Source organism: Triticum dicoccoides, chromosome 2B (genome assembly GCF_002162155.2).
Source record: "Triticum dicoccoides isolate Atlit2015 ecotype Zavitan chromosome 2B, WEW_v2.0, whole genome shotgun sequence".
Classification (NCBI taxonomy): Eukaryota; Viridiplantae; Streptophyta; class Magnoliopsida; order Poales; family Poaceae; genus Triticum; species Triticum dicoccoides.
Genome location: NC_041383.1, coordinates 275,318,768 through 275,332,007, shown reverse-complemented (window position 1 = coordinate 275,332,007; position 13,240 = coordinate 275,318,768). Strand labels below are relative to the sequence as shown.

Below are 13,240 nucleotides of genomic sequence, written 5' to 3'. Positions count from 1 at the left end.
CGGCGTGGCTCCATCAACGGCCTGGTACGGCCAAGCTTCAACATCGACAACTCAAGAACCTCGCGAGGGGACAAGCCTCGCGAGGCATGCGACACCAAGACCTCCAAGGGGGTCGGCCTCCTCAGGATGGCTCCCAAGAAGCAGAGATTTCCATGCAAGGTGCACCTCACGAGGCTTAGCTGACATGAGCCATGACGACCAAGGCCAGGCGGGCGCCAGCGGGCGCAGTGTACCAGTTTCCTTTTTGGTGCAAAGGAGGCAAGTAGTAGGCGTGGAGTCTCGAGGAATCAACCAAAGGTTTCCATTCTGGTGAAATGAGACCAAGACCGCCAGGACGGCAGGACGGAGGTCATCGCCGAGCCCACCGCAACGTCACGACCAGAGGCTTTTTGCAGGCGCAGCCCACTTTAGTCAGGATAGGATGTACTTGTTGTCTCCCTTCAAATCTGGCCGTTGTGGGATCCCTTCCCGCCAACATTTGGGAAGATGACCAAGGCCACTATAAATATGGCCTAGACACCACCATAGAAGGGGATCCGAACCCATAGAATCCATTCCACCCTCACCACCTCACTAGCTCACTTGAGCTCAAGAACACCTCACCACCTGAGGCTGTTCAACCACTGTACTAGTTCATCCTCAGCCCCTCGAGGCAGTCCACCACAAAGCTGGAGTAGGGTATTACACCGCAAGGTGGCCCGAACCAGGATAAACTGTTGTCTCTCTCTTTCTCTTCGAGCTCGACGCGCTAGACTGTGAGGATTGTGAGTAGGCAGGCTGGGTAAGTTGAGATCTCCGCACGCACCCCCAAGTTCGAACCTATCAAGGGTTTGCGGAACCCGAAATCCAACATTAGGAAAAGATGAAAACCAAGTTTTAGCATGATCTCTAAGTGAAAACGGAAATAGCTTCAATTGAAAAATATCATTATCCACATCTTTCTTCCTTTGCATATCACACAAATCAACGAAATTGTTTAGATGGGATGCAACATCTTCACTAGGAAGGCCACAAAATTGATCTTCCGTAACAAGATTCAGCAAAGCGGCATCAATTTCACAAGATTCTGCACTAGTGGCGGGAGCAATCGGAGTACTAATAAAATCATTGTTGTTGGTGTTGGAAAAGTCACAAAATTTGGTATTCTCTTGAGCCATCATGACAAAGCAAGCAATCCAACACACGAGCACACAAAAAGCAAGCGAGGAAGACGAATGGAAGAGGGGCGAAGAAAAGGCAAATCTTTTTGAAAATCGTTTTAGAAGTGGGGGAGAGGAAAACATGAGGCGAATGGCGAATAATGCAATGCAAGAGATGAGAGTTTATGATGGATACTTGGTATGTCTTGACTTGGCGTAGATCTCCCCGGCAACTGTACCAGAAATTCTTCCTGCTACTTCTTGAGCTTGCGCTGGTTTTTCCCTTGAAGAGGAAAGGGTGATGCAGCAAAGTAGAGATAAGTATTTCCCTCAGTTTGAGAACCAAGGTATCAATCCAGTAGGAGACAATGCACAAATCACCGAATACCTGCACAAACAATCAAACAAACTTGCACCCAACACGATAAAATGGGTTGTCAATCCCTTCACGGTTACTTGCAAAAGTGAGATCTGATAGAGATAGATAAACGATAAAGTAAATATTTTTGGTATTTTTGGTTTATAGATCAGAAAGTAAAAGATTGCAAGAATAGTATATCGGAAACTAAAATTATAGATTGGAAACTTATATGATGGAAAATAGACTCGGGGGCCATAGGTTTCACTAGATGCTTCTCTCAAGATAGCAAATAATACAGTGGGTGAACAAATTACTGCTAGAATAGCGCAAAGTTATGAAGATATCTAAGGCAATGATCATGAATGGCATAACGTCTGTGTCAAGTAGACTGAAATGATTCTGCATCTACTACTATTACTCCACACATCGACCGCTATCCAGCATGCATCTAGAGTATTAAGTTCATAAAGAATGGAGTAACGCATTAAGTAAGATGACATGATGTAGAGGAATTAACTCAAGCGATATGATGAAAACCCCATCTTTTTATCCTTGATGGCAACAATACCATATGTGCCTTGCTGCCCCTACTGTCACTAGGAAAGGACACCGCACGATTAAACCCAAAGCTAAGCACTTCTCCCATTGCAAGAAAACCAATCTAGTTGGCCAAATCAAACCGATAGTTCGAAGAGAATTACAAAGATATCAAATCATGCATATAAGAATTCAGAGAAGATTCAAATAATATTCATAGATAGCTGACCATAAATCCACAATTCATCGGATCACGGCAAACACGCCGCACAAAAAGTATTACATCGAATAGATCTCTAAGAACATCGAGGAGAATATGGTATTGAGAATCCAAGAGAGAGAAGAAGCCATCTAGCTACTAGCTATGGACCCGTAGGTCTACGGTAAACTACTCACGCTTCATCAGAAGGACAAGGTGTTGATGTAGAAGCCCTCTGTGATCGAATCCCCCTCCAGCAGGACATCGGAAAAGGCCCCTAGATGGGATCTCACGGGTACAGAAGGTTGCGGCGGCTGAAAAGTGTTTTTGTGGATGCCTCTGTTGGTTTGGGGATATATGGGAATATATAGGCGAACAGATTAGGTCAAGAGGTGCACGAGGGGCCCACAAGGGTGGGGGGCATGCCCTACCCCCCTCGGTGCACCCTCCATCCATGTGGCCGCCTCGTGTCTCCTCTGACTTCATCTCCAAGTCTCCTGGTTGTCTTCTGGTTCAAGAAAAATCATTGCAAAGGTTTCATTCCGTTTGGACTCCATTTGGTATTCCTTTTCTGTGAAACTCAAAAACAGGGAAAAAACAGGAACTGGCACTGGGCTCTAGGTTAATAGGTTAGTCCCAAAAATAATATAAAATAGCATATTAATGCATATAAAACATCCAAAACAAATAATATAATAGCATGGAACAACAAAAAATTATAGATATGTTGGAGACGTATCACCTACCCACATTGGTGTCTACTCCCAGAGTTTGATGACGAAGTCGCCCAGAACGTGCCCTTCAAGCACGGCCGAGCTGACGAACCTGACCGCCCTCCTTGGGGACGGGACAGGCCAACGGGGGAATATATAAACCTCCTCACAATACCTTCCCATGAAGGCAAAGACCTAGTCCAATACCCTGAGCCGTACGATTTGCTACAGAAACTAGACGCAAACCCGGTCCCGGCACGATCCATTTACGGATCATGATGACACCCGCCTGCTGGACAGGTCGGCTACCAGGCCTGATTGGACAAACATGGGAGGGCTCGAGAGAAAGCATATGCTTGGATGCCAACCGATATTTGGCACGAGGAGGCTCATTTCGAGGGCCTGCACACCCAATATGGTTTACGAACGAGGTCATGGAACACTAGTTCCCCAAAGGGTTTAAACCCGTGAACATCGAAACTTACGATGGAACGACTGACCCGGCTATGTGGATTGAAGATTTTCTTCTCCACATTCATATGGCTCGATGAGATGAGCTCCATGCCATCAAGTACCTTCCGTTGAAACTCAAGGGATCGGTGAGGCATCAGCTCAACAGCCTGCCCGAGAACTCTATAGGGAGCTGGGAGCAGTTCGAAGACGCCTTTCGGGCAAATTTCCAGGGCACATATGTTTGGCCTCCAGGCGCTGACGGCCTCAGCCACATTATTTAGCAACCTAGTGAGTGTGCCGGAAAATTCCGGAATCGGTTCTTAACTAAAAAGAACCAAATAGTCAACTTTCTTGACGCTAAAGCGATTGCCGCTTTCTGACAAAGTATCCGGGAAGAATGGCTGGCGCGACAGCTCGGACAGGATAAGCCGAGAACCTTGGCGGTTACCTCTCTGGTGACACACTTTTGCGCGAGCGAGGACAACTGGCTAGCTCGTAGCACACACAATGGCGAGGCTGGCACCTCGGAGGTGCGCAATGGCAACATCAAGCCCAAGTGCAACAAAAACAAGCGTCGACACAAAAATACCGGCAGTGACATCGAGGGCACAATAGTTAACGTTGCGTTCAGTAATCCAAGGACCAACCAGAAAAAGAAAACCTTTAAAGAGAATAGGGACGGTCCTACCACACTTGAAAAAAATCCTCGACAGACCCTGCCAGATTCATGGCACTTCAGACAAGCCTGCCCATCACAAAACCAGAACTGTTGGGTCATCAAGCAGGCTGGGAAGGTCGCAGTAGATGGCCAAGGCAAGAGCCGATCTCGCAGTGAAGACGAGGATGAACCTCGAGGCCTAACAATGGGGGCCAAATGCAATTTCGTCCTAGAGTAAAAGATGTGAACATGATTTATGTCACCCACACCCCTAAGAAGGAGAGGAAACATGCACTTTGGGATGTCTAAGCCTTAGAGCATGTAGCTCGGAAATACAATTTGTGGTCATCTTGCCCGATCACCTTCGACAAGTGCGACCACCTGACCAACATCCGTCATGGAGGGCTGGCGACTGATACGTCTCCAACACATCTGTAAATTTTTATTGTTCCATGCTATTATAGTATCAATCTTGGATGTTTGTTATGCAATTATATATCATTTTTTGGGACTAACTTATTGAAATGATCGATATGGTTGACTAGAGGGTGGGAGGTGAATATGCAACTACCAATTTTTAGCTTCTCATAGCAAATTAGGTTAAGCATCAAGTAGGTTGTCTAGATGTACAACTAGGTGAGCAACCTATATGATGCTAACAATACCAAAACCAAGAGCAAGCAAGATATACAACACAAGTAAAGATTGCACAAAGTAAAGGTAAGAAATAACCATAAGTGGAGCCGGTGGAGACGAGGATGTGTTACTGAAGTTCCTTCCCTTTAAGGGCAAGCGCATCTCTGTTGGAGCAGTGTGGAGGCACAATGCTCCCCAAGAAGCCACTAGGACCACCGTATTCTCCTCACACCCTCACACAATGCAAGATGATGTGATTCCACTAGTGGTGCCCTTGAAGGCGGCGACCGAACCTTTACAAACAAGGTTGGGGAAATCTCCACAACTTAATTGGAGGCTCCCAACACCACCACGAAGCTTCACCACAATGGGATGTGGCTCCGAGGTGACCTCAACCGTCTAGGATGCTCAAACACCAAAGAGTAACAAGATCCGCAAGGGATTAGTGGGGGAATCAAATTTCTCTTGGTGGAAGTGTAGATCGGGGCCTTCTCAACCAATCCCTAGAAAATCAACAAGTTTGATTGGCTAGGAAGAGAGTCGGGCGAAAATGAGCTTTGGAGCAACAATGGAGTTTGGGGGGGGGGAGAGGTAGTTCTTCGTGAGGAAGAAGACCTCCTTTTATAAGGGGGGGGGGACAAATCCAACCGTTATCCACCTATCAGCCCGCAACCAAGCTGTACTACCGCTCCAGGAGCGGTACTACCGCTCCCTATAGGATGCACAAGAGAGTGAATGAAACATGGGAGAATAGAGGAATGGGCGGAAGTAGCAGTGGTGGTAGGGGCGGTACTACTGCCGATAGGCGGTGCTACCGCCACTACTACCGCTTGTTCTCTAGGGGCAAATAGGTAGCACGGTAGAGACCCGGAGGCACTACCATAAATTCCGACACGAAAAATCAAGGCCCCAACCGCGAGCGGTAGTGCGAGCGGGACTAGCAGCGGTACTACCGCTGCTGCCCGTGGTACTATCGCTTGCAGCACTCCACCACTCTCTTCAGCACATAAGGACAACTCCAAAGAGACAGAAAGAGACGACGGTGCAATATGAGTGTGCACGTGTTGATTCCACACAAACCTTTCCGAAGCGGACCCCCTCTTGATAGTACGATTTTCCCTACGACTCAAGTCCACTGAAAAGAAATGAAGGAAAGAAAACCGTCTTCACTAGGGGCACAAATCTTCTTGTGCCATATGCTTGATAGTCTGAAAAAGCTCAATGCAAATGATTAGTCCGCGAACACATTGTCATCAATCACCAAAACCACTTAGGGAGAAATATGCTCTAACACCTATTAACCTAGTGCCTAGTGCCAGTTGCTTTTTTTGCTTGTTTTTGGCTTTTCAGGAAATCAGTACCAAATGGAGTCCAAACGCTACGAAACTTTTTGATGATTTTTTCTGGACCAGAAGGGACCCATCATCAACAAATTCCATTGTCAATATAATAAAAGTAGGGCGTAGGGTTTTACCTCTCCGAGATGGTCCAAACCTGGGTAAACATCGTGTCCTTTGTCTCCTGTTCACCATCGTTCCTAGATCCACAGCTCAGGACCCCCTACCCGAGATCCGCCGATTTTAGTACCGACATGTACCGTAACACAGATTCCATCCTTGGGATTCAAGAGGTGTAGTCATTAAACGCCTAATGTTTTTTGTCTGATTTCTATCTTAATTACCGGGGCAACCTCGCACGGCGGATAGGGCCTTCGTTCGGATAACTGACCCTTGATGCAGGACATGTGTCGATCAAGACGTAATTTGGACCCCCCTCCCACTTCGATACATTGCAAGCATATCTCGATGAATGACTTCTAGGGCACAAATTAAGATTATAATGATCCCGTCTACAAATATATGGTTGTAAGAAAAGTCCTTATACCCATGCCTATTTTTATTATAAGTGTTCTTAATGTCAACTTGATTTTGATTCGGTGGAAAGCTGGAACTAATACTCTTGCAAAAGATGGGTAGAAACCTCTGACTTTAAGGATGCCTTCCTCTTCTGGGTTCGATAACTGAAGGTCATTTATGAGAAATAGGTGAGAATTCTTTCTGCTCCTTTACGGAATCACCAAGGGACTAGTCAGCAAAGTTACTAGCAGTGCGGAAAGAAAGTGCAAAGTTAGGCTACCAATTACAATTTATTTTATTACATTGGCAATCGGCCAGAACGAGCTCTCAAGCCAATGCAAAGTTATTAGCATTTCGGAGAGGAAAATGCACAATCCGTACTTCTTTCATATCAGTGTTAATCCTGATTGAAACAACAACATCTCAGCAAAACCACGTTGAAAACGAAACAAATCATCTATAACCACATATACATGCCTCGGCAAAACCTTGCAGGAAAAAAAGAGCAGATTTCTCATCTTATGTGAAGAGAGACGCCTTAGGATTGACCACACGTGTTGTGTTTGTGTGAGCACTGAGGCCACAGTCGGCGAGGGTGGGAAAGAGGATAAGCGGTAACATAGATGGGATGCACATGGACCTATCAGGGTCTTAGTCATGATTGTTGGGTTAATGGTATGTGATATTTTTTTCTCCCGTTGCATCACATACACTTTTTTTTCTACTAGTTATTAAAAACAGTAAAGGCCTCGCCCTTGCCAAATCCTGTTTTTCCTTTTTAAAATACAAAAATCGTAAAAACAAATTCCTTGGCTTGTGCTGCTGCCTGCGCTCAGTCTCCCAAATTCCCTCCCATACCTCCTCGAGCTCCTCTTTCTCCGCTTCTTCCCCCTTTCCCCCACGCCACTGCCAAGTAGGCCCACCATGCACCAGCTGACTCCTCCTCCCCCCGCGTCGTCGACGTCGCTCGTGTCGCGGGCGCGCACGGCGATCCACTCCGCCGCCGCCCGCGCCGAGCGCGTGCTCACCGACATTAAGGCCGACCTCCGAGGTACAAACGGCGCACTCATGTGTCCTGACTCCTTTCCAGTCCTCCCCCGCTCCACTTCTGCTTGGTTCGGGGGTCCGAATCTGATGAGCTTCGGTTCGAATTCGCTCGTGGCCCGTGCAGATGCGGACGGATCCAGCGGGCACAGGACGCCGTCGCCCAGGACCTCGATGGATCGGCAGGTCGACGCCGAAGCGGCCGCCTCCGCCTCGGGTCAGGCGCCGGACGTGAAGCCTCCGCCTGATGAGGTACGTGCTCCTGTCATTGCCGTCGAATCGACTGCCGCTTCGTGTGTGTAGAATCTATCAATCCGATGCTTGAGCAGCCCTGCTGAGGTGAGGCTGTGAGAGGGGCGTGCTGTGGTGGTGAATCGGTGATACGTGGTGTCCGGTGGGGTGTTCAACTCGTCCGGTTTGGTTGTTGCTTTCTGAATATGTGTGTAAACTTGGAACTTGTTATCACCGACTGTGAAATTGTTCTATGTTTGCGTGACCCTGTTCCTGTGGCAGCGCGTAGCAGACTTGTGAGGTTTTGAGTTGGGCCCAATGGGTGAAAAGAGATCAGACGTTTCAGCTAGTAGCAGCTACTCCCCCCTAATTGTACCAAGTGTGCGTCAATTAATATGAATCGGAGGGAGTACTTGATAACCTTACTTTGAAGCTTTGTGAATGCTCCATGGTGTGACTATTTGGTTAATCTTGTGTTTAGGCTTCTCGACCTTTTGTGATCCTTTTCTTTTGAAGTTTTGTGATGGCTGGCCTTGCCATTCGCCGTATTTGGAAGTACCTGCAGTTGGTGGTCAACTCTGTATATACTTGTTCTCTGGCTTTTTCCGCGGTTGCTTCTTCTAAAAGAATGGGCTGAGCTCCTGCCATGCATTCAGAAAAATGGAGTTATGCTTGGCTTGTTTTGCTCACTTGAGTGGAACTGGAAGTCCTTCCATATCTATTTCCATAACTGGTAATGGTGGGTGTGGAGGTTTATATTCCATTGGATTGGAATAAAGAACGTGGGCGGCATGCGACTGATGTTTATGCTTCTATAATTGACACCCGATGTTTAATCCATCTAAAAGGCCTCTTTGTTGAATGCTTACCTATCCATTTTGTGATCTTTCTCATTATAAACTATAAATGCAAATTAGATGCTGAAATGGTTTTGCCCTGCAATTGTCACATAAGGTGCAAAACATTTATTGCTTCCAGGTCCCTGAAGTAATCCCCTCAGCAGACGAGGAGGGCTTGAAGATAGAAGCCGGGTCAACTTCTTCATCTAACCTGTCCTTTCCTCCAGCTTCAATAGTTAAACAGTTGATTGCAGCCATTGAGTAAGTTTGTTTTCCGCCTACTCACCATATTATTTGAATGGAAAAGTGCACTTAGTGCTGCAAGAAATCATGCATCATATTGCATTTTACATTTCTGAAGTGATTTCTTCTTACTTGATTTGTTTCTTTTATTTTACGAACTGTAAACCATTTTTTTTTGTGTTCTCTAGAGATGGAAAAAGATTCAGTTCAATGAATGATATGAAGTTCAATGGTGACCAATATCTGAAAGAGAAGGGTGGCTTGAGCTTGTCTGTTGTTAAGTCACTTGTTCGCCGTGAAAAGGAGGAAAGATCTAGTTCTGAATTTTTTGGTGACGACGAAACAAAATCCTTGATGTACTCGTTGTTCAAATTTGGTATGTTACCACGATGTGCTGAGCTGTTTTTTTTTTCTTACTTTGCAATTCAAGTGTTGCAGTATATTACATAATTATCTTTTCAGCGGAAGAGTGCCCCCACGACGAAAGTCAGTGTGCCCCAGAATTACTTCATTCAGCATCTTTGTCCAGGGATATCCATGGTGCACCACCTGGAAGCTTTGTTCATCACTTGGGAGAGATTATTGGCAGCATTAGTTCTGTGCACAAGATGGCATTTTTTTGGCAATCTGTAATTGTTGAGGTAGGTGTGTTTTGTGACATGTGCCCCTATTGTTTGGACATGCTGCCTTGAAATTCAGCTATTGATCATACAAATTGCTAAGCGGCATAAGATCATTAGTAATTACATTTCACACAAGGAATTTGGTTTGCGAGGGAACAAGACAAGCAAAATCCTTAATAAATTTATAAACTTACAATAAAACTAAATGTCAGCACCACATTTAATTCTTTTGGTATACGTGCAGTTGAAGAAACTATGGTCTGATGAGCAACCAGTGCCTCGAATGTCATTAAATGCTGCCCCGGACTTGAATTGCTGTTTACTATATCAGGAGATACAAGTTATAAATTGCTGCATTGCCAGGAAAAAACGAAGAAAAGCAGCAAAGGAGACACTTGATTCCTTGCTAAAACAGGAATGTATTGATAACTCAAATCCCAGGTATTCAAATAGAGATTCTCGTGATAGTGGGATTTACGCAAGCAATAGCAGTGGTGATCATGTTCTTCGGCTTGGTGTTGACTGTGCATCCGGGAACTTAACACTGTTAGAAACTGGTGAGCCTGTATATTCTCCTATTCTGCAGGTAAGCTGTTGGATTGTTTGTTACTTCATCTTCTATGGTGCTTCCTTTCAGTATTCTGAATGCTTGCACAATATATATGTTCAGGAAGGCCCTATTATGACAGCAGAGCTCATAAAAGAAACAGAGGAACTTGTCTTACGGACAGGAAGGCATGTCAATCTTTCATTTGTACTACCATACCGCGCATGCCACAAGTTAAATCTGAGGGAATGATTTGACATAAAGTTTTGCATAGAATTCTTAATTGTTACTCCCTCCGTCCCATAATATAAGAGCGTTTTTGACACTAGTGTAGTATAAAGAAGGTTCTTATATTATGGGACGGAGGGAGTATTTATTATTTCCTTCTACCGATACCAATTTGTTCCTCACTTAAAAGTTCAATATAATTCTGTCCATAGTTACCATTTATGTTGCGAAGGTTTCTCCTTAACTTTTGAGCAATAGAGCAATGATTGTGACATTGCCTTGTATACATGTTTTCAGTGTTGGTGCTGGCTGTTCTCAGCTTTTATCAGATATGCAGGCGTTCAAGGCAAGTTTAAAGTTGCTCAGGCACTGGCTGTGAGTCTGTCTGATTGAGGTTCCTAAGCAATAATTTTCTTTTGGATAATAGGCTGCAAACCCGGGATGTGTCCTTGAAGATTTCATTAGGTGGCACTCTCCACCTGACTGGTCTGAAGATTGTGCAGCAAGCAATGCAACAGTAGGGGAGGGCTCATCTAGACGTGGCCGGCTAAGTGACAGAATGCAAACAAAAGGTAACATTTTTATCCCTCCCTTTGCTATGGATGTTCACTTGCTTGCCAACTCTAACCTAATTGTATTCTACATTTTGATGTATTGTGCTTAACTAGAAGGAAATTTGTGGAAGGAATTGTGGGAAGCAGCAAAACCTATACCTGCTGTTGAACAAACTCCGCTATATGATGAAGATTTAGCTGTGTAAGTACAAAATATTGTGACGATTTTCTGCGCTGGATCGTAAGTTGCTTGTAAATTATTGTTGAGTGATGTAATCTTGCAGGGAGAGCATATTTGGTGCCTTGGAAGTTATTGAACCAGCAAAACTGTTTCAGCAGCTACTCTCAGTCATTGTGAGTTGAATGTTTGCATTTTTGTCTCCATGATGTTTTCTTGTAGTTCCATCTCATTATTTCAAGGCCTTACTACTTGCTGCTTGTATATCAGCTTTCTGTATGCTTCGTAGCAGCTGAATCAGTGCTATCAGCAGACAGTAATCTGTCAAAATTATTCTACGATTGTAAAGACTACATCATTGGCATTTACCAAGATGACATGTCAAAAGAAAAGCTGGATGAGATCTGCAAGGTACTCTGCTATTGTTTATTCATCTGAAAATTATGTTACTGCACACAGTGGTATTAACAGTTAACATACTTTGCCAGGTTTACGAGACGATGGAGGCCATAGTAACCCATCCTGAAGACGCTCTTCAGATCACGGAGCAACCTGACGAGAAGTCTGCCGAGAATAAGAACCGCTTCAAGCTCAAGCTGAATTTCACCGGCAAAGATCGCCAGTCTCTGTGGAAGCGTGTAGCCAAGGATGAGAAGAAAACATCGCCAAATGATGAGAAAAAATCACCGGAAGAAAAGAATACAAATTTTTTCTCGAACCTTCGCGAGAGGAAGGCCGCCCTATTTTCGAAAAAGAACACAAAAGCTTCAGAGTTGCCATCGGCGCCCCCACCATCAGCGTTGGGTCCATTTGACGAGAGCGAATGGACGATTTTGTAGCTGAGACTCAAGGATGTTTCCTTTTGTACAACTTGTAAAGAAGGTGCCCCAAGCTGTAAATACTCATCCAATATATTGAACACTTTGCAATAAACCTGAAAAAAAATAAACGGTTTTGCTATTTCTCATGTACCTGAAAATTTCTCTAGCGCCAGTCCTCTTCCTTCCTTCTGGCACCGAAACCTTGGTGGAGGAGAGAGCCCCACCATCTATCTTAGGGTGGGGGGTGTAGGGGATCGCCCGAAGTCTTCCTTTTGGTGGGGTGGGGCAGAGAGGGATGGTTGAGGCGGCAGCCAGCAACGACAGTGACGGGAGGGCGGGGCGGCGAGGCGGGGTGGGGCAGAGAGGGATGGTTGAGGCGGCAGCCAGCAACGGCGGTGACGGGAGGGCGGGGCGGCGAGGCGGTAGCGCCTGCCGGCCACAGGTGGTGGAGGCCGACGGTTAGGGCGGGGTAGGATGGGGGCATTTGGTGAGGAGGAAGAAGTGAGGAAGATGATGAATTGATGCACTCGTTCTTTTCAGTTAACTGACAAATAGAGGCTCACATTGCAGTACGTATGAGCGTCAAGGCTCGGTTCAGTTTTCTCCTTATAATTTTAATTAATCCTGATGCCGAAACCTGGACACAACCGTAAGCAGATCACGACTGAAGCGAAGTTCATGGAGTGATGGAGATACAGTGCCGTCGGCGCCTCGGCGGTGATGAGTGAACTGCGAGGGTGAACAGTACAGTACCTACCAGGCTGCCACTGCACTTGGTGCCATCCATTTCGTCCGCAGGCCGTTCGAGTGCCGCGACCCACTGCCATGCACGGCTGCATGCAATGGTTTTTCAATCTTATCCTCCGACAGCTAGTTTGACTCCCATCTCCAGAGTCTACTCTCATCTCCTCAACTGTACTGGCCAACGCGGCAGCTCTTCAGTTAGTGCACCGTTCGCGCCACCCGCCAACCAACTACTTACAGGCCGGCCGGCCACAAGAAACCACGACGACTGGTCCTATAAATACCAACGCAGATAGGGGCTGCAAGAACCATCCCAGCAACAGCTAGCAAGGATCGAGTAGCGGTGTCTGTAGCTAGCCGGCCATGGCCGCCACTATCAGGCGCACTGTCTTGCTACTCCTCCTTCTCGGCATTGCAACGCAGCTGAGCTCCGTGGCTCTTGCCGGATTTGGCCGTGGTCCGTTCGGTCGTGGTCATGGGCCTCGTGGCTGCCGCCACGATCGCTGCCATGGCGGTGGCTTAGGTGGAGGTGGTGCTTTTGGTGGTGGCGAAGGGGGTGGCTTGGGTGGTGGAGGTGGCCTTGGTGGGGGGCACGGTGGTGGCTTTGGAGCTGGAGGTGGGGCGGGCGGAGGTGCC

At 46.3% G+C, this 13,240-nt stretch overlaps 1 protein-coding gene across 1 annotated transcript; it reads left to right on the top strand.

Annotated features, from left to right (window-relative positions):
• Positions 1–7,405: 7,405 nt before the first annotated feature.
• Positions 7,406–12,006, top strand: LOC119363505 (rab3 GTPase-activating protein catalytic subunit-like). The gene is made up of 13 exons (XM_037628877.1): positions 7,406–7,603; positions 7,724–7,848; positions 8,806–8,927; positions 9,098–9,285; positions 9,372–9,550; positions 9,777–10,118; positions 10,203–10,267; positions 10,605–10,653; positions 10,735–10,879; positions 10,976–11,063; positions 11,146–11,215; positions 11,310–11,450; positions 11,528–12,006. Exons 1-13 carry the CDS (start codon positions 7,477–7,479, stop codon positions 11,876–11,878), a joined length of 1,992 nt encoding a protein of 663 aa, XP_037484774.1. The 5' UTR covers positions 7,406–7,476; the 3' UTR covers positions 11,879–12,006.
• The last annotated feature ends 1,234 nt before the right edge of the window (positions 12,007–13,240 follow it).